The sequence below is a fragment of the Saccostrea echinata genome, unplaced genomic scaffold (assembly GCF_033153115.1).
Source record: "Saccostrea echinata isolate AGI-Se365-2 ecotype Australia unplaced genomic scaffold, CSIRO_AGI_Sech_v1 ptg000009l, whole genome shotgun sequence".
In the NCBI taxonomy this organism is placed as follows: domain Eukaryota; kingdom Metazoa; phylum Mollusca; class Bivalvia; order Ostreida; family Ostreidae; genus Saccostrea; species Saccostrea echinata.
Genome location: NW_026889758.1, coordinates 26,495,264 through 26,522,866, shown reverse-complemented (window position 1 = coordinate 26,522,866; position 27,603 = coordinate 26,495,264). Strand labels below are relative to the sequence as shown.

The following is a 27,603-nucleotide window of genomic DNA, read 5'->3' as shown; positions in this document are numbered from 1 at the left end:
TAATAATAATAATAATAAAGATGAAAAACAATTTCCTTTACCAGATAGAATTTTTCAGAATTGATTAAAAGCAAAGGGGGAGGGGGTTGTGATGATGATCAAACTGATTGATCACATCATAAAAACACAAAAAAGACATTTATTCCTTCATCAAAATTTTCTTCAGAGTAATTAATTAATCATTCTCTGAAAAAATTCCATGCTCTTAGAAATTAAATAAAGAAACTTATAAAAATAAAACAAAATTGCATTACAACAACGCAAAATATGCTGAAAAAAAACTAGCTAGGAAGAGTTAATCATTTGATTAAGTAGAATTCATATCTTGAATACTAATACTGCAGAACATTTTATATTTTGAATATTCAAAAGCCCACTAAGAAAATGTTTGACAGTTGTGTTTATCTACTATTTGAAAATAAAATTAAAACAATAGGCTAAAAAATACATGTATTTTTCTGTATTTTTGATCGCCTTTTGTGGCTCCACTCTATACAAAGGAGCGGCTGTACATGTAATTTGAACAAAAATGGATCTACACTACCTCAGGAAGCTTTCACATTAATATGATTCATCGTATATTTGCTCTTCAGGAATTTAAAAGACTTCGCAGTACAGTTAAGGTTACAAATGGAAATATCGGCGAATTTTTTAAATAGAAATTACATTCTTTACAACGATGGGCGATTCTTTTTAGGACTTCACTATTATCGGACAAATGTAATGTGGTTGAGAACTACATGTTGAGGATGATTAAATTTCTTATCTAGACTTGTGACGTAATGTGGCAGTCACATGGTTTTAGCAAATTTACCTGCAGTATTGAGGTCATCTATAAATTCCAATATTGCAAGGGCATAACCACGTTAAAAATCTAAGTTTAATTTATAATTATTTTCAGCACTCTTTGCAGTTTGTGAAAAGTGCTGCGAACCTATATAGATTCTACTATATAATTGCTAAAATTACATTTGTTAGACCTTATGTTGAATTTTTTGCTGGTCAAGTACATTAAATATTGATATAATTAATTCATTTGCAAGATTTCATCAGGTTCGCAGCACTTTTCAAATATCTTGATACCTCTTGAGTTTATGTGTAAAAGCTTGTCATAATTCATTGAGGGTATGCCCTTGCAATATATCGATTTATTATGACCCTTCTATTACCCTTCAATGAATCTGCATACAAATATACGGCAGAATCGCTTATCTAGTAAATGTACTGGAAGTATATGAATAAAATCATAAAATAGACATCGCATCCAAGTTAATGGCCTCTTATATATCTGCAAATATATTTTATTTAATTACAAAATACATTTTTCATTGTATAAAATATACCTTGATCCGCCTCTCACTGCATACAATCTGCGTCAAAGTTTGCGATATGACGTCACATTGACAAATGCATTTCGATCAGTGAATTCTTTATATATTGCTGTGTGGGATTTAACCAACAACAAAAATACATGCAATAGTAAATATTGATGTAGTTTAAACTATCCAACAGTTTAAAATAGCAAATCATATCATTTTGTGGTAATTTGAAGAACATATATTTTTGTGTGATGTCATAGTAAGCATTTCCCGTAAAAATTAGGCTCCGCCTCCTTATTGCAGCCTTAACTGTGCTGCGTTTCCCCTAAATAATCCCTATTGTGGCCCAACCCGACTCCCGGGGTATGACTTGAACAAATTAGAATCTACACTACCTCGGGAAGCTTCCACTTCTGATTCAGCTTTTCTGGTCCAGTAGTTCTTGACAAGAAGATTTAAAAAAAAAAAATGTCCAATATATTTCAGGTATGCATTCCCTATTATGGCCCCAACCTACCTCCGGGGGTCATGTTTTGGACAATTCAGAATCTACACTAACTCAGGAAGCTTCCACATAAGTTTCAGCTTTCCTGGTCCAGTGGTGTTTGAGAAGATTTTTTCCTGTATATTTTTATATGAAACTTTGATTCCCTATTGTGTTCCCACCTGAACCCCCTGGGGCCATAATTTGAAGAATTCAGAATCTACACTACCTCAGAAAGCTTCTACACATCATTCAGATTCTCTAGTCCGATGGATCTTGAGAAGAATATTTTTAAAGACTTTTCCTCTATATTTCAAAGTAAAACCGATTTCCTATTATGGCCCCACCCTACCCCCCGGGGCCTTGATTTGAACAATTTAGAATCTACACTACCTAAGAAAGCTTCCTGCTAAGATAAGTTTCATCTTTTCTGGTCCAGTGGTTCTTGAGAAGAAGATTTTTTAATGAGCCCATCATTTTTTATTTGCCTTTTCTTGATTATCTCCCCTTGGAAGGGGGCTCGGTCCTACATTTTAATAATCTGGAATTTTATTCACCGAGAGATGATTTGTAATAACTTCGGTTAAAATTGGCCCCGTGGTTCTTCAGAAGAAGTTGAAAATGTGAAAAGTTTACAGACGGACGGACAGCTAGACAGACAGACAGTCGGACGAACTCCGGAAAAAGGGTAATCAGAAATGCTCACTTGAGCTTTCAGCTCAGATGAGCTAAAAAGAGTTGTGTTTGCGAAATACGAATTCCCTAAATTATAGGTCAATTTTGCCCTAATTAAGTTGAACAACTAGAATTTTAATATTGGTATTAATCTTTAGTAAAAGGTCGTGAGACGTCATCTGATCATAAGCTATCTTGGCAAGTACGAATTTCTAAATTCTCTCCATTACAAAGCAACGGACTGGATAAAAATATTTGTTAGTTACTTCTTATCCTAGTTACATGTATTTTTGGTACAAAAATTGGTTGCGTGCCCTGAGACATACCTTACAATTACAAGTATATTCTAACGCTGTGCTTTGAAGATTCTCATTCGTTATATATGCTTAGTCTCACTTTTTTTTCCTTTTGAAACATCCCAAGCATTTGAAAGACCCTCACCTAATTTCAAATGAGAGCAGGCTTCCATGTCAAGGTAATTGTTAGGTTCATCTTTAGCCCAAAATGTGAAATCGAGTGGTGTTCCATCGGTCCATGCAAATCTTCAAGAAATTTTCATTCATAACCAGCATATTTTGGTATTGAAGCATTTTAAAATTATGTGCCCTATTTATTAATCTGTTAAATCTGAATATGGCATTTCGATGTCTTTTTACTACTTCTTTCGCTATATATTGTAGACCTACTGAGCGTTCGATGATAGGACCAAGCCTATCCACAAGTCTTTGGACGAAATCTGCAAAAGAATGCACACAAGAGGAATTCCAAAAGATCTGTCTTGTATGTGATTTATAGAACACATGAGTGTAGTGTAGTTTGTAAATATATATGTTTCAGATTCATCTATATTTGCTGTAGAAATATTTTCATGAAATACACAATTATTTTCAGTTAAAACTATATGATGGTTAAAGTTTTCTTGAAGAAAATCGTTTGATGATGGTTTGGAGAAGGTTATTTGATGATTCAAAACTGAATCAACTGAAACTGATAGGTTTATAGATCATTAAAAGATTTGAAGGGATTTTGTTAATTAAAATTCCAGTTTAATTAACGTAAATTTAAACGTAAATTTAATTCCATTTGAGTATATCTATTACTGCAACAAATCTTTTTTTTAAATTACACATGAAATTACACATGAAATCAATTGCACACAAAAAGAAAATATTAAGAAGCAAGAAAGTCATGTACCAGATCTATTAACTTACGTCAGATATAAAACTGTTTTCATCTTCGCTGTGAATACTTGCTAATTCTGCACCCTTTTCTCGACAGATACGCTGTGCCTCATGAAAATTTGATTGAACTTCTGTTACGTTGAAACAGGAGTGATTCAACCGTACGAATTCCTCATCATCGCATTTCTCTGTGAAGCAAAACCTACTTTTATATTCTCACAACCTACACATCATCAACAGTTTTCATACTGAACTGAATTGACATGCAAGCTAATAGTCCTCAGATTCAATATTATAAATTTAAAGTCACCAGAACTATTTCTTTAAGAAATAAGATATCATTTTTAGAGTTACATGGGGATATGATATAAAGTTAGTCACTTGATCAAATCCTAAAACGCCCAAAGAGTGTCATAGTTGATTTGATCAAGTACCCTCTGCATGTTATATCCCAATGAAACTCTTAAAAAGGATATTTTATTTCTTATGTTTATGGGTTTTTTTTAATTTTTGTTACCAAGAAAAATGACACTTTTTAGACTCCGTTATGGAAATGCAACTAACATACATACTTCAATATCACAGTATAGACCTTTCAAATGACTCTTGCGATTTGCTTTTCATATGCAGAAAAGTCCAATGTCGTTAGCATTGTCATATAAAGAAACACATTGGCAAATGTAAATATTCATTATTTACATGTTATTTTATTTATGAAGATCATGCATACAAGTAAACCTAATACCATAAGCGTAAATAGACTTACCCAAAGGCGGAGGCTGAAAATGACCCCTTACCAAAACACCTGCAAGAATAATATGATTTAAAGAGCTTTGATGAGTGTACCTTCTACAGGACCCTCTTTAACTGCGACAGATTACCTCATGAAGATTGATGCTTAGAAAGATGAAGAATTTCAGACCAAAAGACTTAATTACCATAATATTTGGACACGGAAATAAAAGAAAAACCTTGTTAATCCAGATTTTATTGAAAAATTTCAAAATCAAGCAGGTACATTGTTATTGTCACCCTCCCCTCCAATATTGCAGATTTCGTAATCATGAAATTGATTAACACTCCCAAAACTAAGGTAATACTAAATTATTCAAATCCGACTCGAGACCAGGGTTTTTAAAGTCTCATCCGAAAGACCCGCAACTTGTATCTGAAGGCAGATATTTAATTGGCAAAATTATATATTACATAGCAATATTGATGCATGATATTGTGAATTAAATTCAAACATACCTGGACAATATCTCATCAGGAAGGATGATTAAGCAATGTTTTTGCTATACTGATTACTTATTATGGTATTTAACTTGTATTTAACTTTTGACCTCTGATACAACATCATTGACCTATGCGAGGTACAAAGTCAACTGTAAAACAGTTCAAAAGTTTAATAGTACGCGTATTTGTGAGGCAGACGCTGGGAGAATTAGAACATTATCCCAACAACTTTAAAAATTGTTTGTTTGTTTATTTGATTGTTGTTTAACGCCCCTCTCGGGAATTTTTCACTCATCACTTGCCGGTGGAGGGCTGCAAATTTATACCTATGCTCGGCTTTAAAAATTGAAAATGCATACCTTTTTCTACTTTGCATATGAATGGAAGTCTAGATGAACAAACGAGATCGTTAAATCCTCTGTTATAACGTCGGTATGTGGCGCAGTTCTCCTTCCCCTGCCAATTATCTGGTTGAGACGTCAGCCATTTTGTGTAATCTAAAGGTGTTCCATCTGACCATTGCCAATCTAAAAAAAAAAAAAAAACAATGCGGAAGGTAATGCTAGTATTACAAAGGTATTTATGGGTTATAAAAAGAATGTTTGTTAACAATTTTTTAACAGAAAAAGTTTGAATGAAAAAAAATTAATTTAGGACTCAATTCTTAAAATATATACATATACCTCCCTCTTTTTCTCTGTCATTTAGTCCAATCCAAAAATCTTGCGACGTTGACCTGTAAAGAACAAGCTTGTTCTTAAGAGACATCTTAAAATTCCGTTGCATCTACACATGAAGCTGTTACGAGTTCATGCTTTATATATATATATATAGAGAGAGAGAGAGAGAGAGACATGTCCACAATTTTTGTTCATATTTTTAATTATTTAACTGAGGTGACTTCCCAGCAAAAGTATTATACCCTATCAGCGTATTTTTGGCATAGAAGTAACTAAGTTCAAGAAATTATTTTCCCCTAGTAATGAGTAAAAAAAATGGAATTCATGTAAAATGCACATCTCTTATAAATGTACAATTGAACTGCAAAATAAGACTTTTTGTCTTTATCTTGGCATCTGTAGGAGTGGTATCTGAACAAATCATGTATCCTTTATGCAATATTTTGCAACAGACAACGCTAAACAGCTGAATTTTTTCCTCATAAGTAATCAACAAGAGGCCCAGGGGCCACATGGCTCACCTGAGCAATTTGGCATGGAAAAGCAGAAATCAGTTCAGTATTGAAAAGTTTAGATATGAAAGTGGTTCGGGAGGGGGGTGGGGTATGAATTGAATAAGCATAAATATGACACATAATGGCTTTGCTGTTTTTAAGATGGAAATTTTTATTGATATATATCCTTCATATTCCTTTGTATAACTATGATTCCCTGTTATGGTCCCTTTATTCTCCGGAGGGGGCCATGATTGGAAAAAATTTAAATCCACATTACCCTTTTCGATGCTTTTATATATTTATGACTAATCATGGCTTTGTTGGGAGGGGGTCTGATTTGAACAAGCTTAAATATGACAGATAATGGCTTTGCTGTTTGTAAGATGAAAATTCTTATTAATATATCATTTATATTCCTTTGTATAACTATGATCCCCTTTATGGTCCATCTATTCTTCGGAGGGGGGGGGGGTCATGATTTGAACAAATTTAAATCTACATTACCTTTTTGGATGCTTTTATATATTTATGACCAATCATGGCTTTGTTGTTCTTGTGAAGAATTTTAAAGATTTTCCCCTATGTATTCCTATGTTAAACTTTGATCACCCATTGTGGACCCACCCTACCCTGAGGGGTCATGACTTGAACAATTTGAATCTACACTACCTGAGGTGGTTTTCATATAAATACATGTATGTTTAATCATGGCTTTGCTGTTCTTGAGAAGAGGATTTTCTCCTATGTATTCCTATGTAAAACTTTGATCGCCCATTGTGGCTTATGAAAATTGAAGGAGGAGTTAACTGGATAAATTATACACCTTTTTGGTAACTGCCCACCCGCCATATTCACTATGTCACTTTCCCCCGCGGAAAACCTCATAAACAAACCCTTTTCAAACAACCTGGTTGCATTGAATTTTTTTTAGAATTATTTACAAAATAGATTATAATAACGCGGTAGATATCCATTTGCTTCATCCCAATATGACAGAAAAGTAGTAATAAAATATTTCATCCATCAATGTTAATGTCATTATGGGAGATTTAGAACTGTCAGGTAAATGTAGCGAAGTGGTACGGGTCTTTCTCCTCCTGGAGTTCCTTACGAAAGAAATCCTGATACAAAATGATGATAATATAGGATAACTTTCAGTACGTTTCCATGTGCATAAATCAAGGGATGGTCTTTTTGCTATTATTATTTTTTTTTTAATATCTTAGTGTATGGGATGTTCTTTTTGCTATTATTATTATTTTTAATATCTTAGTGTACATTAAAAAATAATGTAGTGAAATAAAAAACATTCTGTTTGAAAGAAATGCTAAATATTTTATATCCCTTACTTATTTTCATTATAGGTACAGGTATTTAAATTCATATTGTAAAATAAATCGAATAAGTGATAAGAAAGATAAAAATATCACAAATATATATAAACGCAGGGGAAATATTTTTGACTGCAAAAATTATGAAAAACTAGTCAGAGATGTATCTTGGCAGAGACATATGGTTTTATACGCAGCTAGGTTAAGGACTCCCATATCTACGTCAGCCTATGCAGAGGTTTGGGAGAGCTATTATGACGTCACGTTAAAACAATACAAATGAATCTCGATGAATAAATACTATAATGTTCTTTTTAAAACATATGAAATACTTTCGTTTCTCATAAATGTTATAAAAATAAATCGATGTGCAACTTATCTTGCCATAATAGCACTTAGCGTATGCAGAATGAAAGCCAGATTGATCTCGCTGTACTTACTGAGATGACGTCATTTCTTAGTTTGACACGCAGTTTCTCTGTATTTGAGGCGTGGATCAAACTTTAATCGTGGCTTGTAAAAATGAAAATAAATACGAAACATGCGTAGTCTGACAAAAAGAGAGACATATTCTGAAATATATTAATCCACATTTTATTGTCAAACTAAATTGATAATGTGTAGACTTTATATATAGCCGTAGGGAGCACATTTGTACAGTAACGTGCTAGAATGAGGGGTCCAGCCCCTCGAAAATATCAAAAGTTCAACGATATCCGTTTCACTATAAATTCTGAATTTTTAAACACGTGTAGCCATTATTCCTACTATTCTGAAAAGTGCTGGGAGCTGGTTGTACATCGTTTATTTATTCCGTAATCTAACATTATTCCAATGCGTATTACATTTTTGTCCTGAGTTTATAGAAAGACGGCTAAATTTTAAACAATTCTCAAGCATGAGGAAGTTGCTCCCAGCACTTTTCGGGTTAAGGAATTTGTCTCAAAGAAAACAAAATAAATTTTATAGCGTAAGAATGCCCGTATATCGTTGAACTTTTACGATCTTTGTAGTAGTACATATATGGTCCAATTTTAAACCTGTCACGTGACAAACAGCTGATGTAAGCGATGTCACTTTGGCCGAGCTCAGCAGAGACCCGATATATACAAATGCAATCACCACAATTCACATTTATCAAAACTACTGCTGTTAGAAAAATATTAAAATTGTATTCATTTTCCCTGAATATATAAAGGCGTATATTTCATGGGCGTCCTTAACCTAGCTGCGTATGTCTCTGATCTTGGTCACTAAAATCGGTATTTAAAATTACTCAACCGTGAAATGTAAGGCGTCACGTAGGGAAGTGATAAAAAGCCAAAAGACCCGTACATATTAATGATGACAGGTTCGCCAACACATTTTGTAGTATAACTTAATGCACCGGAGGTATACACATTGTTTTTCAATATTTACAGTCAATATGAAATCTTGCAATTATGCTTAGGCTGATGGAAGTTCCAATGGGTCTAGTAATTGAATTGCCTACAGAATATTTCATCTGTTGTCATAGAGGAACTGGAATGGTTTTCTACCAACCGTGACGGTGGCGTTGGCGCGTTTTAACGTCACTTCTAGATTGGACTTTTCATCTCTCCATCTGTGTAATCTTGACGTCATTGCTATTGAAACCTATATTAATACAGTAGGCAATCATAATCGTTACAATCAACCCAAAACTGAAAGAAACCGATTACTCTATTTTGATTTGTGGGCTCGTGAACTTAACGTCAGTGTTACTCTCACTTGCGCTCGTGTGCGTCGTATGCCTATTTTTTCAGCATGTTCACAACCAGCAAAATGTAGCCAGAGTTTGTAAAGTCTTTCTCGCAAACATTCACACTAACCAGATCGAATGGCCTCTATAAAGTCTCTCTTTCCTCCGATCGAACATCTGTGCTACTAACATGACGGAAAGGTTTACGAGCTTCTCAATGCCCTGGCTACTCTCGACCAACCAAGAGCTGACCTGTCGGAAGGGTTGAATAATATTCCTATGAACAAGATGAAGGCAATGATGAACTCCATGCAGAGGAGATTCAAGGCTGTGACAGATATGCGAGGAAGATAGGGAATGAGAATTTTTATTTTCACTTTTGGAGCACCGTCATATGGATTTTAATAATTCATAAATTATCAGTCAAATCAAATTAAAATTTGATGTAATATAACAACACTGAACAAAAAAGATGTAATATAACAACACGGAACAATGAATTAAAAAAACATAAAATCACTTTAAAATTTACCATGCTTTTTTTCTCTTTCAGTATATAAAAAACCGCTGTTTACCATCTAATAAGTGAATGAAGTTGACGGGATTCAGTATCGGAATGAATACTCGCTAGATCCGCCCCTATTCCTTGACAGTATGATCTTGCTTGTGTCCAGCTGGATTTGTCTTGAATAACCTAAATAATTTGGAACAATTTTTTAAAAATAGATCAGTATTCTCCTTGAACATACGTTTAAAAAACACACGATTTGAACAATTTAGAATCTATGCTACCCCAGGATGCTTCCACGTAGGTTTCAACTTTTCTTGGATTCCCTTTTGGGGCCCCGCCCTACCCCGGGGTCATGATTTGAATAAATTAGAATCAACACTACTACATGATGCTTCCACATTAGTTTCAGCTTTTCTGGCCCAGTGGTTTTTGAGAAGAAGATTTTTAAAGATTTTTTTCTACATATCTCAAAGTAAAACTTGGATTCCCTTTTGTGGCCCCGCCCTACCCACGGGGGTCATGATTTGAACAAATTTAGAATCTACACTACCCCAGGATGCTTCCACATAAGTTTCAGCTTTTCTGGCCCAGTTTTTCTTGAGAAGAAGATTTTTTAATTACACCATCCTATTTTCGTCTTTTCTTATCTCCCCTTGGAAGGGGGCTTGGCCCTTCATTTTAACTCCCTTTACTCAAGGATGTTTTGTACCAAGTTTGGTTAAAATTGGCCCAGTAATTCTTGAGAAGAAGTTGAAAATGTGAAAAGTTTACAGACGGACAGACAGACGGACGGACGACGGACAACGGGTGATCAGAAAAGTTCACTTGAGCTTTCAGCTCAGGTGAGCTAAAAACAGAAGTTGACAATGGAAAAACTAGTCACGTCAAATACATGCATTTTAATTAACGTCGAAAGTCAGCAGTATTTCTATATACAGGGGTCTTGCCTTAGCAGCTACATGTATAATAGTTTTTTCACTCCAACACAAGAGAGCGCGCGATTCAAGGAAAACAATTATTTCCTCTGTAACAAGTTTTTGTCCAAAATATAATAATAATAAAGAATACGAGTATTGGTTTTCTTCTTCAAATTTTTGAATGTGTGCATGTATTTTATGGAAAATTGTGCTGATTGATACTTGTGTCAAAACCTTTGATATACCTTATAACAAAAATTTTTAATAGTTGACCAGCCGTTTTGGCACTTGAGTGGAGGAGTTGTTGGTATGGAAAGTGTAGTCGTTGTGTATCCATCTCGGAGTTTCTCGCATATGAAATTATGTCTTGTAGTGCAGTTTTTAAACGACCATATCCCAGCAGGCACTGATGTCGTCATTGTGGCACATGCTTCTGACAATTCAATGGAAGAGAAATCTGTAAAAAAAAAAACAAGAGGCCCAAGGGCCTTAACGGTCACCTGAGTATAATACAACAATTTAGAGGATCCATAGAGTATAAAATGAACTGAAAGGTGAAGCTTTGTTGCCCAAAAGCAAGAAGAATAGGGTGATCAGGATCAACAAAATAATTAATCTAGTATTCATTGACAGTTTATAAATAAGGTTCTAATCTGTTCCCCATTTATCACTATACAGTATATTAAAAAGAAACTATCAGCGCTTCTGTACTATTTTAATTCCTTGTTGAAATCTCTTACATTGGCCTCTCTTGGTCTTTGATGAACATTTAATAAGACAAGTTATTTTTGTTCCATTTTTATTTATCTATTACTTACAAGTCTACCTGATCATAAAAACTATGAAAATACTTTTTGTATTATACAATAAAAATTCTTGCATAATTCTCTTATTCTATTAACCTTTCAACTACATTGTTTACAGTGATTAATTATCAAAAGTAAACGGCAAAGGGGAATAACTCCTCTCAGTAGAATACAAATTAATAGAGTCCTGGCCAGGACCAGAACACTTGACCAAATGGTCCAGATGTTCAAAAATCTGGTAAAAATACCCTTCCTTATTAAAACTTTTAATCTTTTTGCCTCTGATATGCCCAAGTGAAAAGTTTTTAAAGGAATAATGCATTTTTACTACAGATTCACTGTATCATCAATAGAGCCCCCCCCCCCCCCCTCCCCACTGAGAAACACTAGAATCTCTCACCCTGGGACCAGAAGTTTGCTCATCATAAGTAATCACTTTGTTTATCTGCTTAAAACTAACGAGCAGACAGAATTATTTAATAGAATTAATGCATTTTCAATATATTATCAACAGCCCCACCCTTACACCAGCACATCTGACCCGGGGTCATGCAATTCACTACTCTGGAAGAAGCACTCTTGCTCATCATAACTATATACTTAGCTTCTTTGCTTTTTAACCAGAAGCAGAAAAGAATATTTTCAAAGAAATTTTGCTTTTTCACTACATAATTAATAGAGCCCCCCCCCCCAACTTTTCACTTGACCCTGGGGCCATGAAATTCACAATTTTGGAAGAGGGATCCTTGAGTATCATAACAATGTACTCAGTTTGTTTAAATAGTACCAAGGGGCAGAGAAGAAGATTTTCAAAGAAAAAATTCACCTTCACTATAGGATCTATATAGCCCCACCCTAGAACCAGAACCCCTGACCCTGGGGCCATGAATTTCACAATTTTGGAAGAGGCATCATGTCTTATCATAACAATGTACTTACTAGTTTGTTTCAAAAATACCCAGGAGCAGAGAAGATTTTTAAAGCATTAATGCATTTTCACTATATAATAAATAGAGCCTGGCCCTAACATCAGAACCCCTGACCCAGGGGTCATGAAATTCACCACCCTTGCTTATCATAACTATGTATTTAATTGGTTTAAATAATACCCAGGAGTAGAGAAGAAGATTTTCAAAGAAATAATGCACTTTCACTATATGATCTATATAGCCCCTCCCTAGCACCAGAACACCAACCCTAGGGCCATGAACATCACAATTTTGGTAGAGTCACCCTTGCTTATCATAACTATGTATTTAATTTGTTTCAATAATACCCAGGAGTAGAGAAGAAGATTTTCAAAGAAATAATGCACTTTCACTATATGATCTGTATAGCCCCGCCCTAGCACCAGAACCCTTGACCCTGGGGCTATGAATTTCACAATTTTGGTAGAGTCACCCTTGCTTATCATAACTTTGTATTCAATTTGTTTCAATAATACCCAGGAGTAGAGAAGAAGATTTTCAAAGAAATAATGCACTTTCACTATATGATCTATATAGCCCCCCCCCCCCCCCCCCAGCAACAGAACTCCTGACCCTGAGTTTCTCAATTTTGGTAGAGTCACTCTTGCTTATCATAACTATGTATTTAATTTGTTTCAATAATACCCAGGAGTAGAGAAGAAGATTTTCAAAGAAATAATGCACTTTCACTATATGTTCTATATAGCCCCCCCACCCCCCACCCCACCCCAGCAACAGAACCCCTGCCCCGAGGCTATGAATTTTACAATTTTGTTAGAGTCACCCTTGCTTATCATAACTATGTATTTAATTTGTTTCAATAATACCCAGGAGTAGAGAAGATTTTCAGAGAAATAATGCACTTTCACTATATGATCTGTGTAGCCCTGCTCTAGCAGAAGAATCCCTGACCCTGGGGCCATGATTTTCACAATTTTGGTAGAGTCAACCTTGCTTATTATAACTATGTATTCAATTTGTTTCAATAATACCCAGGAATAGAGAAGAAGATTTCCAAAGAAATAATGCACTTTCAATATATGATCTATATAGCCCTCCCCCCCCCCCCCCCAGCAACAGAACCCCTGACCCTGGGGCTATGAATTGCACAATTTTGTTAGAGTCACTCTTGCTTATCATAACTATGTATTCAATTTGTTTCAACAATACCCAGGAGTAGAGGAGAAGATTTACAAAGAAATAATGCACTTTCACTATATGATCTATATAGCCCCCCCCCCCCCCCCAGCAACAGAACCCCTGACCCCGAGGCTATGAATTTTACAATTTTGTTAGAGTCACCCTTGCTTATCATCACTATGTATTTAATTTGTTTCAATAATACCCAGGAGTAGAGAAGATTTTCAGAGAAATAATGCACTTTCACTATATGATCTGTGTAGCCCTGCCCTAGCAGAAGAATCCCTGATCCTGGGACCATGAATTTCACAATTTTGGTAGAGTCAACCTTGCTTATCATAACTGTGTATTCAATTTGTTTCAATAATACCCAGGAATAGAGAAGAAGATTTCCAAAGAAATAATGCACTTTCAATATATGATCTATATAGCCCTCCCCCCCCCCCAGCAACAGAACCCCTGACCCTGGGGCTATGAATTTCACAATTTTGTTAGAGTCACTCTTGCTTATCATAACTATGTATTTAATTTGTTTCAACAATACCCAGGAGTAGAGGAGAAGATTTTCAAAGAAATAATGCACTTTCACTATATGATCTATATAGCCCCACCCTAGCACCAGAACCCCTGACCCTGGGGCCATGAATTTCACAATTTTGGTAGAGGGCTCAATGCTAATTACAATAATGCCAACAGTTTGACTGCTTGATGTCCTGGAGTAAAGAAGAAGATTTTTAAAGATTGCATTAATTTTGGTGGTTTTAGCCCTACCCCTCGGGCCCCAGGGGGGCAGGGACCATGATATTCACCAATTTTGTTCCCCTTTACACATAGATGTCATATGCTAAAATTGGCTGAAATTGGTTCAGCGGTTTCAGAAAAGAAGCTGAAAATGTTCAAATGTTAACACACGACGGACGACGGACGAAAACAGATAGCAATAGGTCACCTGAGTGACTCAGGTGACCTAAAAAAGTAGTAGATATTGAGGGATTTGAAGAACTGACGAAGTAAAACCGTTCCCCTCATTCTCTCTTTCTTTCTTTTTAAAAACTGTTTCTGTAAATGCTAGAAATTCATAACTATTATTATATAACTATATTATTATATAACTATAATTGTATAGCCTTTACATAATTAAAATGTTTAAATAAACCATTATAATTTCTGTAAGACATTTTTCTTACCAAGTTTATCCCCAAACCGAAATTTGATAAGCTGACCGCTATTCCACATCATAAAGGTATCATTAGACCTTGTCTCCTTATATCCTATCCAAAAGTTGCCAGTCTTTCTAATCAGCTGACTTGAGAGAAATGCTTGAACATATCTACGAATTATAATATTCCATCATTAATTTTCCTCTCATACGTTTACACAATACTAGTAACTACTTTTAATTTCTTTCTATGGTATGAGTGCGTTTCGAACAGGACACAGTTTAGATATACTTACACATTACTAACAGTGGCTAGATGTCCATTTTCTCCTTGACATTTTGACTGGGCTTCACTCCATGTGAATTTTTCACTGCTGAATTTGTAACACATGGACGTGTAGCTCACATAATTCTAAAATAAAAAGAGCACTGTTGTAGAGATTTCTATTACAAAATGACTTTGTTTGACTATTTAACATTACGAAAATGGATCTGTTTTAGGCCAGTATGATAATAAGAATTTAAAGATTTAAAATACAATCTTTACAAATTAGATAAAAGGAACACCATTACTGAGATATAATAAATTGTTTTTCATATCATGTCTCCTAATATGATATACAAGCATGCAATTCATTGCCATCATGCTGTTAGCTCAAACTGAATTGTTCCACAATAATAATGATAAGAATGAGAATAATTTTAAAATGTTGAGAAAATCTGATGTCTGTCTATTTTTTTCTTTGTTAACATCCCCTCGAGAATTTTTCACTCACATTGAGATGCCACCACTTGCCAGTGGAGGGCTTCAAATTTAGACCTGTAATCGACACAAAGGATCTTTGAGAAGTGAGGGATATTTTTTGTGCCAACATCTACTGCGATACGGGACCCCCGTTTCAAGGGTCTCATCCGAAGAACCGGTCTTTACTTCCCACAGTGGGATTCGAACCCGCAACGTAAGGATCAATTCTCTAGAGCAAACGTTCTAACCTCTCCTCTACGCGGGTGACTGATGACTGGTAAAAATATCAATATATGAATAATTAAAACTAACAAAATTTGAAAAAATTAAGAAAGAAGATAACCATTGAAAGAGAAGTATTGGAATAAAAGAGGAAACAAGTTAAATCTGTGCATATTTTTACGATACTTTTCAACATATTATTTGGTCTATCTGATCAATATATAGGGTTCAGGGCGGGTGACCGGTCGACAGGGGATTCTTACTCTTCCTACTAGGCACATAACCCCAACTCTGAAATTTCCGGGAATCCTATGCTCTATTCAGATTTGTATTGTTTACACGTTTTTGAGAAATGTTTGTTATTATTACCTTTTTCATCTTTAAAATATTGCTACTTTAAGTTTCCTCTCAAAAAATGAGGTACATACATGTAACAAGGCATTTTTGCAGGATCCCAGAGGAAGATACTTTCTATAAAATGGTAAATTTTTTCTGGACTTTTTAAAAAGATTTTACAAATCAAAAGAATCAAAAGAAAATGATAATTGTAAATATGTTTTGCATACTCTGAAGAAGGGCAAAAAGAGATATTTAAGGAAAAATTTTAAGACCTTAAAAATGATTTTAAAAAATTTCAACAACAAACAAACAAAACAAGACCAAAAAAAAAATAATTAAACATTCCATGCCAGAATACTTCTCAATACCCTATCACAACCGGTAGACACTGTAATTCCCTCCTTTTGTTTTGGAGCTTTACAAATCAAACCTGGCATTATCATGTTGCATTTCTGATCAAACCATAATCCATCCTTAAGAAAAAAAAGATGAATATTGTATATGTATTGAATTGTACAAAGTCAAAGTCATTACGTGGTAAAAAATAAAAACAAATAAAAATGGAGTATTATTTAAAGTACCTAAGACATTAAATACAAATAATGTACAACTGAACATATCTTGAAAAATGATTAAGTACACATACATTGTAGGTCATCGCAGTGCAACCTTCGTGATAGTTAAGATATCCCTGGGGTTCTGATTTTTTCCACAGTGTAAAGGAAACCTTTTCATGGTTTTCCCATGCGAACAGATAACCTTTTGCGTCTTTAAGACCAATCCAGAATCCTCTGTGAATAACTGTTAAATATACGATGAAAGTATTCTTTCTCAGTCTGATTATAATTCAACTGTCTTTTTAGGGTTCACCTCAAGGTTTGCCAAACTTAAGATCTTGGGAGAAAGATTCCTAAGATACTTTAAGTGAGTGGTAAACAATATTATTTAACAGACAATTTAGTCTTACTATGTTTGACTTGACATCGTGTTCTTTTTTAGGCAAACCAAAACATTTATAGCTTTGAATATATTTATATAATTGTGTGATACTTTTTTCAGACACCATTAGTTTGGCTTTATTCTTGCTTCATTTGGGGTTGGTTTGTATAAAAGCAGGAAATTGCAATAATAATCTATTATTTAGATGTGCTATTTCAGGTGGTTGTTCTAAACCTTATGAATCAACGACTCAATCAAATTACCTTCTACCTCGGCATTTGCTCTGCAAATCAGCTTTTATGTAAAATTTATTTTCTATAAAAGGTGTTTTTTTTTCGAAAATAACTAAATAGGTATAATTATTTTGATAAAGATACATAATCAGGAAAAAAGAACCAAACAAACAATTATGACTGTCCTACCGCATGAGACATTTTTATATCAATGACTCTTCACATATTAATTTATATTTATCTGCATATGAATGTGAAACTCTAAGACTCCAAGGTTTTCACATTTTATTTATATTTACCTGCATTACAACCTCCACACGTTTTTCTACAGTGTTTTAACATCCATTCTGGATTATTTTCACAGCCATTTATGGCTGCATAGGATTGGCAGTGTTCAGTATTGAATGAATCAGAACAGTTCTTGCTGCATTGCTTGCATGCGGCAGGACATTGTTTTACCATGTATAACAAGTCATCTGTACATTTACCCATAGCTGCCATCTCTGAGCAGTGCGTATCGTTAGGGTGAAAATTAAAACAATACTCTGAAAAACATAGATCTTACTTTTAAATTATATCAAAAATAACATAAAGACTTATTAAATGGTCTAACTTTCGAATAAAACAGCTCCATTGTATATCTATTAAACTATATAAAGCTGATTCCAAATAAGAAATACTTTGCATGCCACCATATGTTAAAAAAAAAAAAAAAAAAAAAAAAAAAAAAAAAAAAAAAAAAAAAAAAAAACCTAAAAGTATTATTCTCTATAGTGCTATCATATTAATGATGCTCTCTCATACCAGAAGGTAGTTGACTAAATAAGAAATTTTGCTCGTCTTGGTCAGCAATGGTTGCCAGGTAACTGTCTTTGCTTCTACAGAACTGGCTTGCCTCACCCCAGGACATTTTCTTTCTTTCAATCAAGAAACAATGATCCCTATATGACTTCCAACCATCTGGACAAATTTTTCTATATCCTTGAGAGATAAAATATCTTCTTATTAGCTTAATATCTCAACAAAATTTATAAAAACTAAGTAGAAACACAGTAATCTTAAGCAATTTGAAAACGAAGAAAATGTACCATCAGTTGTAGGAATGGTAGGAGTTGTGCTAATTCTCGATGGACCTAGACAAAACATATAAAAATAATACTCCTTAAAAAGCTTTCTTCAATAATAGACACGCTTACCTACGACTTTAAAAAACAGGGGGTCGTAACATAAAGCTTGCTAAGTTTTTGACTTAAGTAGGGTCATAAGTATGTTTTAGGTGCAATCTTAAGACCTGCCTAAGTACTACTTAAGTGTGTCTTAAACCGTAACATAAAACGGACTTAGCTAGGTCTTAGCTAAGTCAAACTTATGCTCAAAATATTTTCATGAATCATCCTAGTTTTTCAACTTATTTATATATGTATTTGTACATATGATTTAGTTACGTTTTTATCACATGTAAACTAAAGTTGATGTATACCTATCGGTTTTAGCTAGGTTAGATTGGATTTCGTAATTAATTAAAATTAATTCTGTTTAAATAATTCTGAATATTTGAAAACAAATATTGCACGCTTACAAAGTGGCACTAGTGGTTCATTGTAAATGCGTGAATATTGTTAATCACTCGAGACTGCGATGTTTTCAGTTTACCGTTTGTTGTTACTCCTTCGTTTGACAAATGTTCACTTGCTTTCAAATTGTCTTTCTCGCAGACATGGCACGATAACCGAGCATATGTACTTGAAATTGAAACGCTTAATTAAAAAAAAAAAATAGGGATATTTGAATTTTGTTCCTCCCATATCAGGAAGCAGAGACTGCAGACGTTTTATGATATACTTATTTACAATTTAATGAAGGATGGAAAAGAATTGTTTTCAGAAAACAATTTTTCGTATATCTCCAACTTACATGTAACAACAACTCTCTCTCTCTCTCTCTCTCGTACGTTAACGGTAGTGAACCCTGTCTGAATCCTTGCTTGTTGCGTTCTACATTCAATCTAATTTACAGAAAATCTTTATTAGTTTTCTAGTCATCATCCTTTAATTCACCTACAACTTTTAAAATCATTTCATCTCATTTTTTCACAGTAAACAAACAAATCCAGGATTACTGTATACAAGTTGCTTAAAATAATTACTGTTTATAACCTAGGTCCCACTATAATATTTCAAATGTATCCAAAAATAGTATTTTGCATTTACACGTATGTCATTTAGATAATATTGGAATAAGTGATGAATACCTCCCTCCCCCCCCCCGACGAAAAACTAAAATTCTTATACCAGTATATTAAATAGAGAAAATTATTTTTTAATGCATAATATAACTAGAGGAATGTTTAAACATAGTAAGTCAATCTTAAATAGTACTAAATATATGTTTAAGAAAGTTAAGACAGACTTAAGTCACCTCTACAGGCCGCCTAAGTTTTGCTAAGATTGTCAAATCTTAGCATGTTTCTAGTTACGGTCTTAAGTTTAAAACTGTACTTAAGTCCTACTTAAGCATGGTCTTAGACTTAAGTACCCTTTATGTTACGACCCCCTGGTGCCTACGGCATGTTCGACGTTTTAAATAAGATAATAATCATACTCAAAGACTCCAAGAAAATAGATTTATTTGCAATTAAGAAATATCATATGCCGATAATTATCCTTAACTCAAAACAGAAACTGTTTTCATTTGGAAGAGAACAGATAAGGCAAAGAATGTACGGTAACCGTAGAGGAAATTTTCATCAGGCAAAGAGAGTGCATACGTATTTTCTCGCAGATGAAGTAATGCTTTTGGCCACAAGAAACATCTGACCATTTTCCATTTATAGAAAACATAGAAACACATTCCTCTGATCCAGAACTCTGTCCATCAGGTTGCCCTGAAAATGAAACACATTTCTTTTTTTCTTCTCAATTTGCATTTATCTAACGTTGATACATAAGTAATATAATAAAGAAAACGAAATAAAGATATAAAAGATGGTTGTAAATTGACCAGGAAACCAGTTGTAGAAGACAAAGGGGGAACCACTGCTCCAGCGGAATCCATTATGTCGAGAGCGAGTGTTTGCTCCAATCCACACCGTGTTGTATACCACGGAGGACTGAAGAAATCCTATAGTTCAAAATTAAGAAAGTATCATTATATTAGGATAAAACTATATTGTTAATCTGTTTTTGTTTTTTTAATCAAATCTCCTGAATAAAATATTTGTTATTTCACATGAACCAAAATAAGCATACATTTTTCCCTGTGTTTTAAAATTGAGCTTAGATCATAAATAAAGTAAGGGGAAAATGCAATTTAGCTTCAATAATGTTATTTTCCTTGAGAAAGAAACAAACATTAACTATATGCTGAAAAAAGGAAGTTTAAAATGAAATTCTACCTGTGATGTATCCTTGTTCATGGGCATTATCAATACTGATTAAATGAGCACCCATTTTGACACATGTGTCCTCCGCCGCTGACCAGGTGATCATTTCCTTTTTAAACATATAACAAGAATCACTGTTTGGTGTGTCCCTCCATCCATCTCCGCACTCTGATACAAATGTACCACCTGTAGTTAAACAAGCATTCCGAGAGTATTGCATTAGCAATACTAGACTCCTGCATTAGCAATACTAGACCTCCTGGTTCCCGTTAAAAATTGAAAAGGTTGGAACTCCGTCAAAAATCATTGAAGCGGAACGAAATGCAAATTCGATCTGTAACTCATCAAGATGCACTCGCATACCAAAAATCAGCTCAATATCTGCAAGCGTTCAGAACAAAAGTGCGGAAAACCAAGTGGGACAGAACTGACAGACAGACGGACAAAAAGACAGACAGATAGACGGCCGGACGGACAGACTCAGAGGATAACTATAGTCACCTCCGGCTACACCGGTAGGGGACTAACAAGCAGTAGGATAATATCTTTGGAAAGATTTCTTGTTCATTTTACTCTTGTTACATCTAGACAAAGAAATCAAAATTTTCTTCATATTTTACTCTTACCTAAATATAATTAAGTGTAAAGAAATATTGGTTTATTTCTTTCTGGAACTCTTTTTCTTTTTTTGGTTCCACTATTGAATCAGTAAGCAGTTACCAATATCATGCAAAATCAGTGATCAGTTCAGTAAGCAGTTTAAATTCATTATTAGATATATAAATAATTCACCATATTATAAAAAGAACTTTATTACCACAGAATGAAGTTTGACTGAACACCCACTTGCGTGGAGCTCGAAGTTGTAGACAAAAATGTAATTTAAAAATGTAGGGTGGCTTTGCTAACTGATAGCTAGTGTCAAAAGAAGCTAATAAAACAAATATAAGGCTTGATTATCTAAAGAGTTATTAGAGTTATATGGTTAAGAGTTATTTGATAAAAATTGCAATTGTCATCAAGGATTCAGTGACGCTTATGACGTCAGAAGATCATTGCGAATTCTCTCCGACTATTGAGGCCTCCTGAAGAGTTGAATGTTTACAGTGATTTTTATCAATCTCAAATGCAGAATTTGGCAACCGATCTCTCAAAAAAGTAGCTATGCCAAACACAAAATCAATAATACGAGTCACTTACCCTCCGAGTTATATAGTCAAATTTACTTATTTGTATATAGTGTACCTGAGTTATTTATACAGTTATATTTACTTATTTTATTTGTATATAATTTAATTCTGATTGTAACACGCCATTTGATTGGATAAAAATTTGAATTTTATTAAATTCATTCCTTAAATAGTGTACTTGAGTTATTTACACAGTTATATTTACTTATTTTAGTTGTATATAATTTAATTCTGGTTGTAACGCTGTATTTGATTGGATAAAAAAAATTACTTTATATCGTATAAAATGGGTTGCCTACATCACAATGACTTGCGTCAAAAACGTATCGATCCGCCTGACGTTACATTCGTACAAATTGAAGTCATTTTTAAGGAAAATCATCTTTTTTTCTTACACCAAATGAACAAAAATTAAATTATAAGGAATGAATTTAATAGCTACCCAATTTATACGGTATAAACTGGGTTGGAACAGTTTACGCTTTTTATAAACCGCTTCGCGGTTTATAAAGCGTAAACTGCCCCAACCCAATTTATACCGTATAAAATGGGTTGCTATTAAATTCATTCCTTAAATAGTGTACCTGAGTTACTTATATAGTTATATCTATTCATTTTATTTGTATATAGTGTACCTTGGGTTTCATCTCTCATCACATTTTTCCTCCAGTTCGATGAGCCAACTTCCATATAGCACATGGTACTGAGTGATGTTGTACATGGTGAATTAAACCATTTACCATTTCTCTCTTTTTATGTAATTACAATGGAAAACGTTTAACAGAAAATTATTTTCTCATTCTTCATCGTTACAAAGATAAAAGCAAATTCTTTAACTTTGTTCATTTTGCCTGTTTGGATCAAATATGCAGACTTGAAGTCTTAATACAAAAACGTTCTGTACCAGCATCTATGTAAGCACAGTCAAAGCTGAAATGTTCAGTATCATTCGCCCAGTTGGTATACACAGGTTGTTTATTCAGCGAGTCCCATATCCACTGGCCATTAGAATTTTCTGGAACGTATTTATTACAGGGTAAACAGGACAAAAAATAATTTTTCAAGTAATTGTTACATTAATTGTTACATTGATTAATGTCTTAATTTTTTAAATAAAATGCATCATTCGTTTTTCTGGTCTAAACTATTTGCATCCGTATATTGTTAGTGCAGCACTGAATGTAATGAAGTTGTTCTTAAAGATTTTTTTCCATCAATAATATACACACAAGTGTCTGATTTTTTTTTTTAAAAATCGTAAATATCTGAGTCTGCATCAAATGGTGGTCACCAAATATATATTAAGAGTCTGGTAAGGTAAAGATAAAAGTAAAACACTATAAAAGAGTCACCGGAAGTATTAAATAAAAGTCACTGAAAAAGTTAGCCAACATACTAGTATGCGATTATTACTAGTATTGAAAAGGAGCGCTGTTCGCAAGGCAATAAACAATTTAATGCGTAGATTGTATACAGTCAAATTTGATATTTGTTTAAAACTAAAATATTAAGGTTTGATTATAACAATCTGTCTCGATTAGCACTCCTGGTATTAAACATTGACAATGTATTACAATTTGGTCCTCTGAGAATGATAAAGAAACCACAAAATATGTTTCTTTATGCTTACAATATGTTAAATAAATGTACTCATCAATATTTCTAATAATACAGTTTTCAAAACTTTATGATTGATCAACAATGCCGAATGCGAAAACATACTTTTAAGATCAAGCCAAAGTCGGTTGTCATTCTCAATGCCTGCCTCTTGTCTTTGAACAAAGTTGTGGATAAATATTTGTCTATCGAAACTGGAACACAATAATTTCAATGTTAAAAAAAATACATAAAACCTTACTGCATATTAATAGTTTTAGATACGTACATGTATACCTTTTTTTTTATTAAAAAAAAAAAAAAGATGAAAATATGATCTGATACAAACAACAAACATAAGGTGTAGCAAAGTTTAACGCAAAAAAGTAAGATGTCATTTAAAATACATACTTTATTACGTTTTCAACAGCGAAATACTGTGATTTATTTCTTGAATAAAAGTGATATTATCTCACAGTGTGAAAGGATACCAAAGTGATATTCTCTCACAGTGTGAAAGTATATCAAAGCAAGTAAAAAATAATTTCTGGCCTGTCATGAGATAGAGACAGTAATTAAACCCTCTTGTTAGAGACTAAAACTGCCAATTTCTTCCCAAATATATTTCAAAAATCCATGTAACAATGCAATTGCTAAACTATGACGTCTCAACTGCTCATCTATGACGTCACAGCTTATGGCACTGTGTTTAGAAAAGACAGAGGCAAATGGAAAATCAAAGAAAATGTAATAAACAGAAAATATTTTGTAGTTGGATATGGAATTTATTTCATTTGTGAAAAGAACATTTTGATATTTTCACTCGTGCATTGCACTCGTGAAAATATCAAAAAATCCTGTCCCACTCGTGAAATAAATTCCATATCCAACCACAAAACATTGGATATCCTCTATTTATTTTTCAAGAACGTAAGTTCAGATAATTCGTTTAGAAGCTTGAAACAATGAGATTTATTTAAAAAAATTAAAAATATTTACTCTTGAATATCTAGTAGAGTCGAGTCCAAATTTTGGCAATATTCCTTGGCATTATACCACGAGGTCTGCAAAGTGTTGATATACCTGTAGCAGTAGCGCTGATGGAATATCCATCCAGATGGACACGTTCCTATAACATATGTATATGCACTATTACATGTAAATTCATATATGACATACATTCCGAAGCTTCATAAAAATCCTTACAAAGATACATTGCTGGGTCCAGCAAATGCTCTACCAGGCCCTTATCTTTACTCCTTACAAAATATTAACTGCTGTAAAGGATAAACTTCAGTCGTTCTGTGCTACATGTACATCTTACTCTATAAGTGGTGTAAGTCAGATGTGGATCCTCAAAAACTCCAAAGAACTTTTAGAAACTTTTTCAAAAGTTTATCATTTATGTAGTCTTCGGAGACCACTTTTTCCTACAAACTTTTGGAATTCCGATGGGCACTAATTGTACTCATTTATTAGCTGACCTTTTTTTTATATTCTGAAGAATATTCTTCAAAAATTTCTACATGAGAATAGGAAAACACTAGCTGTGGCTCTCAATTCGACATTCAGATATATCGACGCTGTTTTTTCAATTAACAATAGTTATTTTCATTCGTATGTCGACTCTATATATCCCAGTGAACTTGAAATAAAACACAACATCTGTTTCACATTTAGATGTTTTACTGACTATAGACGATAAAGTCCAATTAACAACTAAATTGTATGACAAACGAGATGACTTTAGCTTTCCAATCGTCAACTTTCTTATTTATATAGTAATACTAGTATTCCACTGTCGCCTGATTATAGTGTTTATGTCTCCCAACTTATTCGCTACTGAAGGACTTGCTCTGAGTATGATCAATTTTTAAAGCGAGGCAGACTACTCACTGATAAGTTGATGTTACAGGGATTTCAACAGCCTCGTTTAAAGTCAGCATTTCGTAACCTTTATAACGAACTTGTTATCAAATATAACCTATCATTGGGTCGTATTTTGGCTGACTTGTTTCATTACAATTGTTAGGCCTTTGTTTTTATACTGAATTGACTACGGATAGTTCCGTCTACATGATCAATACATAAGGCTCACTTCTGGTGTGACCGGTCAACAGGGGATGCTTACTCCTCCTAGAGACCTGATCGCACCTCTGGAATTTCCAGGGGTCCGTTTTTATGCCCTCTTCACATATTTGTATTGTTTATGGATTTTTGAGATCGATCATTGTTCGTTATCTTTACCTTTTACATATTGATGGTAGTCAGTGATTTATAATTAACTGGAAGAGTATTTGTGCAGTACTTTAATAAATAGTTATACAATGTCTTACGCTGTTGATATTAGAACAATATTTTAACTTATTCATAATTCAATTTCTATATGTATGAAAAAAGAAAATATAAATATATATGTTACCCTCAGGTCTTGAACAAGCGAAAAAGTTTTCCACTTTGCAGTCCTGAGTGACCCAGTTCAAGATGCTTTTCTTATCTTTAACAACAATGCAGCTCTTGTTTGTTGGACTACAGAACAAGAAAAATAAGTTCCACATGGCAACTTTAAAAGTATGTACAAAGAAAAATACGTTTCAAGCAATTTTCAGAAACTGGATGACAAACTAAGCCTATATTCTGTAGAAAAGTGAAAGTTCCATGTATATTTGTTGCATAATCACCCAACCTTATGGATGCTCCTATACTCCAGTAAACCTTTGTTAAGTTCACCTTGTTGTATAGTTGGTCAAACCAAACCTGTGATGAAAAGAAAGATAAAACACCTCAAAACTGTAAAGCTGGGATGATGAGACTGTTTAACATGTATTAGATGAGATAACTGTAAAGCTGGGATGATGAGACTGTTTAACATGTATTAGATGAGATAACTTGTATAACTAATGGTAAACAGCTTACGACATTTGCATTGAACAGGACATAACTGTACAAAAATGTTAAATGAAATATTACGCCTTTTGTAGTGTTTGTTATTCTGACAAAATAGTCTAACAGAAACTCTTCCACATGCTCTCAATATCATATTTTCACAAATGTATCATATTTTTACAAATGTTTTCCTATTAAATTGTACAAATCTTACCCCTTCATATGATGATATCCCTGTCCACAAGTCTGCCTCCACAGCAGACGATATATTTGTCAGCGCTTGCTGAATGTTTTCCTCTGTCACAACGGGTAATTCAGCATCCATAAATCGACATATATTTCTGAATATTTGACAAATTTGTAATTCTGTGAGGTAACATCAAATCTGTCAATCATTATTCATGCTTAATGGGCAATTTGATATTGAATTAAACAAGCATTCTGAGAGTATTGCATTAGCAATACAAGTCCCCTACCGGCAAGTGTAATCTGGTTCCCGTTAAGAATTGAAAATGCCAAAATTCCGTCAAAAATTAGTGAAGCGGGACGAAATGCAAACTTGATCTATAACTAATCAAGGTAAAGCCACATACCAAAAATCAGCTCAATATCTACGAGCGTTTAGAAGAAAATTGCGGAAAACCCGTAAAAATTGAAAAGGCCGTAATTCCATCAAAAATCAATGAAGCGGAACGAAATACAAACTTGAAAAGACCGTAATTCCATCAAAAATCAATGAAGCAGAACGAAATACAAACTTGATCTGTAACTCATCAAGATACACTCACATACCAAAAATCAGCTCAATATCTGCAAGCGTTTAGGAAACAAGTGGGACAGACTGACAGACAGACAGAGGGACAGAGAGACAGACAGACAGACAGACGGACGGACAGACTCAGAGGAAACCTATAGTCCCCTCCGGTTTCACCGGTAGGGGACTAATAATATAACATAACATACACAATATAAATAATACAACATATTTTACGATGTTAACAACATTAACAACAATATTCTTTATTTTGATGTTTGATAATACAATTTAACAAGAAATAATTTATAAGATAAGGAGGTTCTTGCTCAAGCGATTTTAATAGTAAAATATCACAGTAGTCTTAGTATACAATATTTTATATTTAACATTGATCCCAAAATTAGTGAGAAAGTTGTTTCATGAATTTAGTGAAAAATTGCAATATGCAATGTATTTGCAATCGAATAAAAACTTACACAGCATCTTCCCAAGGTAGGCTGGTATCGAAAACTTTATAGCAACGAGTTCCATAGTGATTCCAGAAATTTGAAACATCGCACAGATCCGTTTTCACTAAAAATGTATTACATTATTAGTATAATAACCATACAGTGAAAGAGAATAACGTAAAATATTACCAAATGATATAACTAAGTATAAATAATGTATTCTTAATTTTATTCCATAGGT

The 27,603-nt window shown here is 33.7% G+C and overlaps 1 protein-coding gene across 2 annotated transcripts in view; it reads right to left on the bottom strand.

Moving 5' to 3' along the window:
• LOC133182116 (macrophage mannose receptor 1-like) overlaps positions 1-27,603 on the bottom strand; it is a 43,610-nt gene that overhangs the window by 11,173 nt on the left and 4,834 nt on the right. The window contains exons 7-33 of one of the 2 annotated variants that reach the window (XM_061316841.1): positions 27,390-27,486; positions 26,371-26,497; positions 25,957-26,027; positions 25,693-25,799; positions 24,270-24,399; positions 23,397-23,485; positions 22,579-22,689; positions 22,310-22,423; positions 20,497-20,670; positions 20,103-20,222; positions 19,870-19,986; positions 18,191-18,235; positions 17,907-18,083; positions 17,402-17,647; positions 16,577-16,731; positions 16,299-16,403; positions 14,921-15,036; positions 14,653-14,795; positions 10,797-11,008; positions 9,699-9,817; positions 9,254-9,400; positions 5,579-5,631; positions 5,255-5,422; positions 4,426-4,464; positions 3,690-3,847; positions 3,165-3,214; positions 2,920-3,020 (exon numbers count right to left, since the gene is read on the bottom strand). In XM_061316841.1, the coding sequence (XP_061172825.1) occupies positions 2,920-3,020; positions 3,165-3,214; positions 3,690-3,847; positions 4,426-4,464; positions 5,255-5,422; positions 5,579-5,631; positions 9,254-9,400; positions 9,699-9,817; positions 10,797-11,008; positions 14,653-14,795; positions 14,921-15,036; positions 16,299-16,403; positions 16,577-16,731; positions 17,402-17,647; positions 17,907-18,083; positions 18,191-18,235; positions 19,870-19,986; positions 20,103-20,222; positions 20,497-20,670; positions 22,310-22,423; positions 22,579-22,689; positions 23,397-23,485; positions 24,270-24,399; positions 25,693-25,799; positions 25,957-26,027; positions 26,371-26,497; positions 27,390-27,486 (3,291 nt within the window). The remainder of the gene's footprint in view (positions 1-2,919; positions 3,021-3,164; positions 3,215-3,689; positions 3,848-4,425; positions 4,465-5,254; positions 5,423-5,578; positions 5,632-9,253; positions 9,401-9,698; positions 9,818-10,796; positions 11,009-14,652; positions 14,796-14,920; positions 15,037-16,298; positions 16,404-16,576; positions 16,732-17,401; positions 17,648-17,906; positions 18,084-18,190; positions 18,236-19,869; positions 19,987-20,102; positions 20,223-20,496; positions 20,671-22,309; positions 22,424-22,578; positions 22,690-23,396; positions 23,486-24,269; positions 24,400-25,692; positions 25,800-25,956; positions 26,028-26,370; positions 26,498-27,389; positions 27,487-27,603) is intronic. The other variant, XM_061316842.1, reaches the window with a different exon arrangement.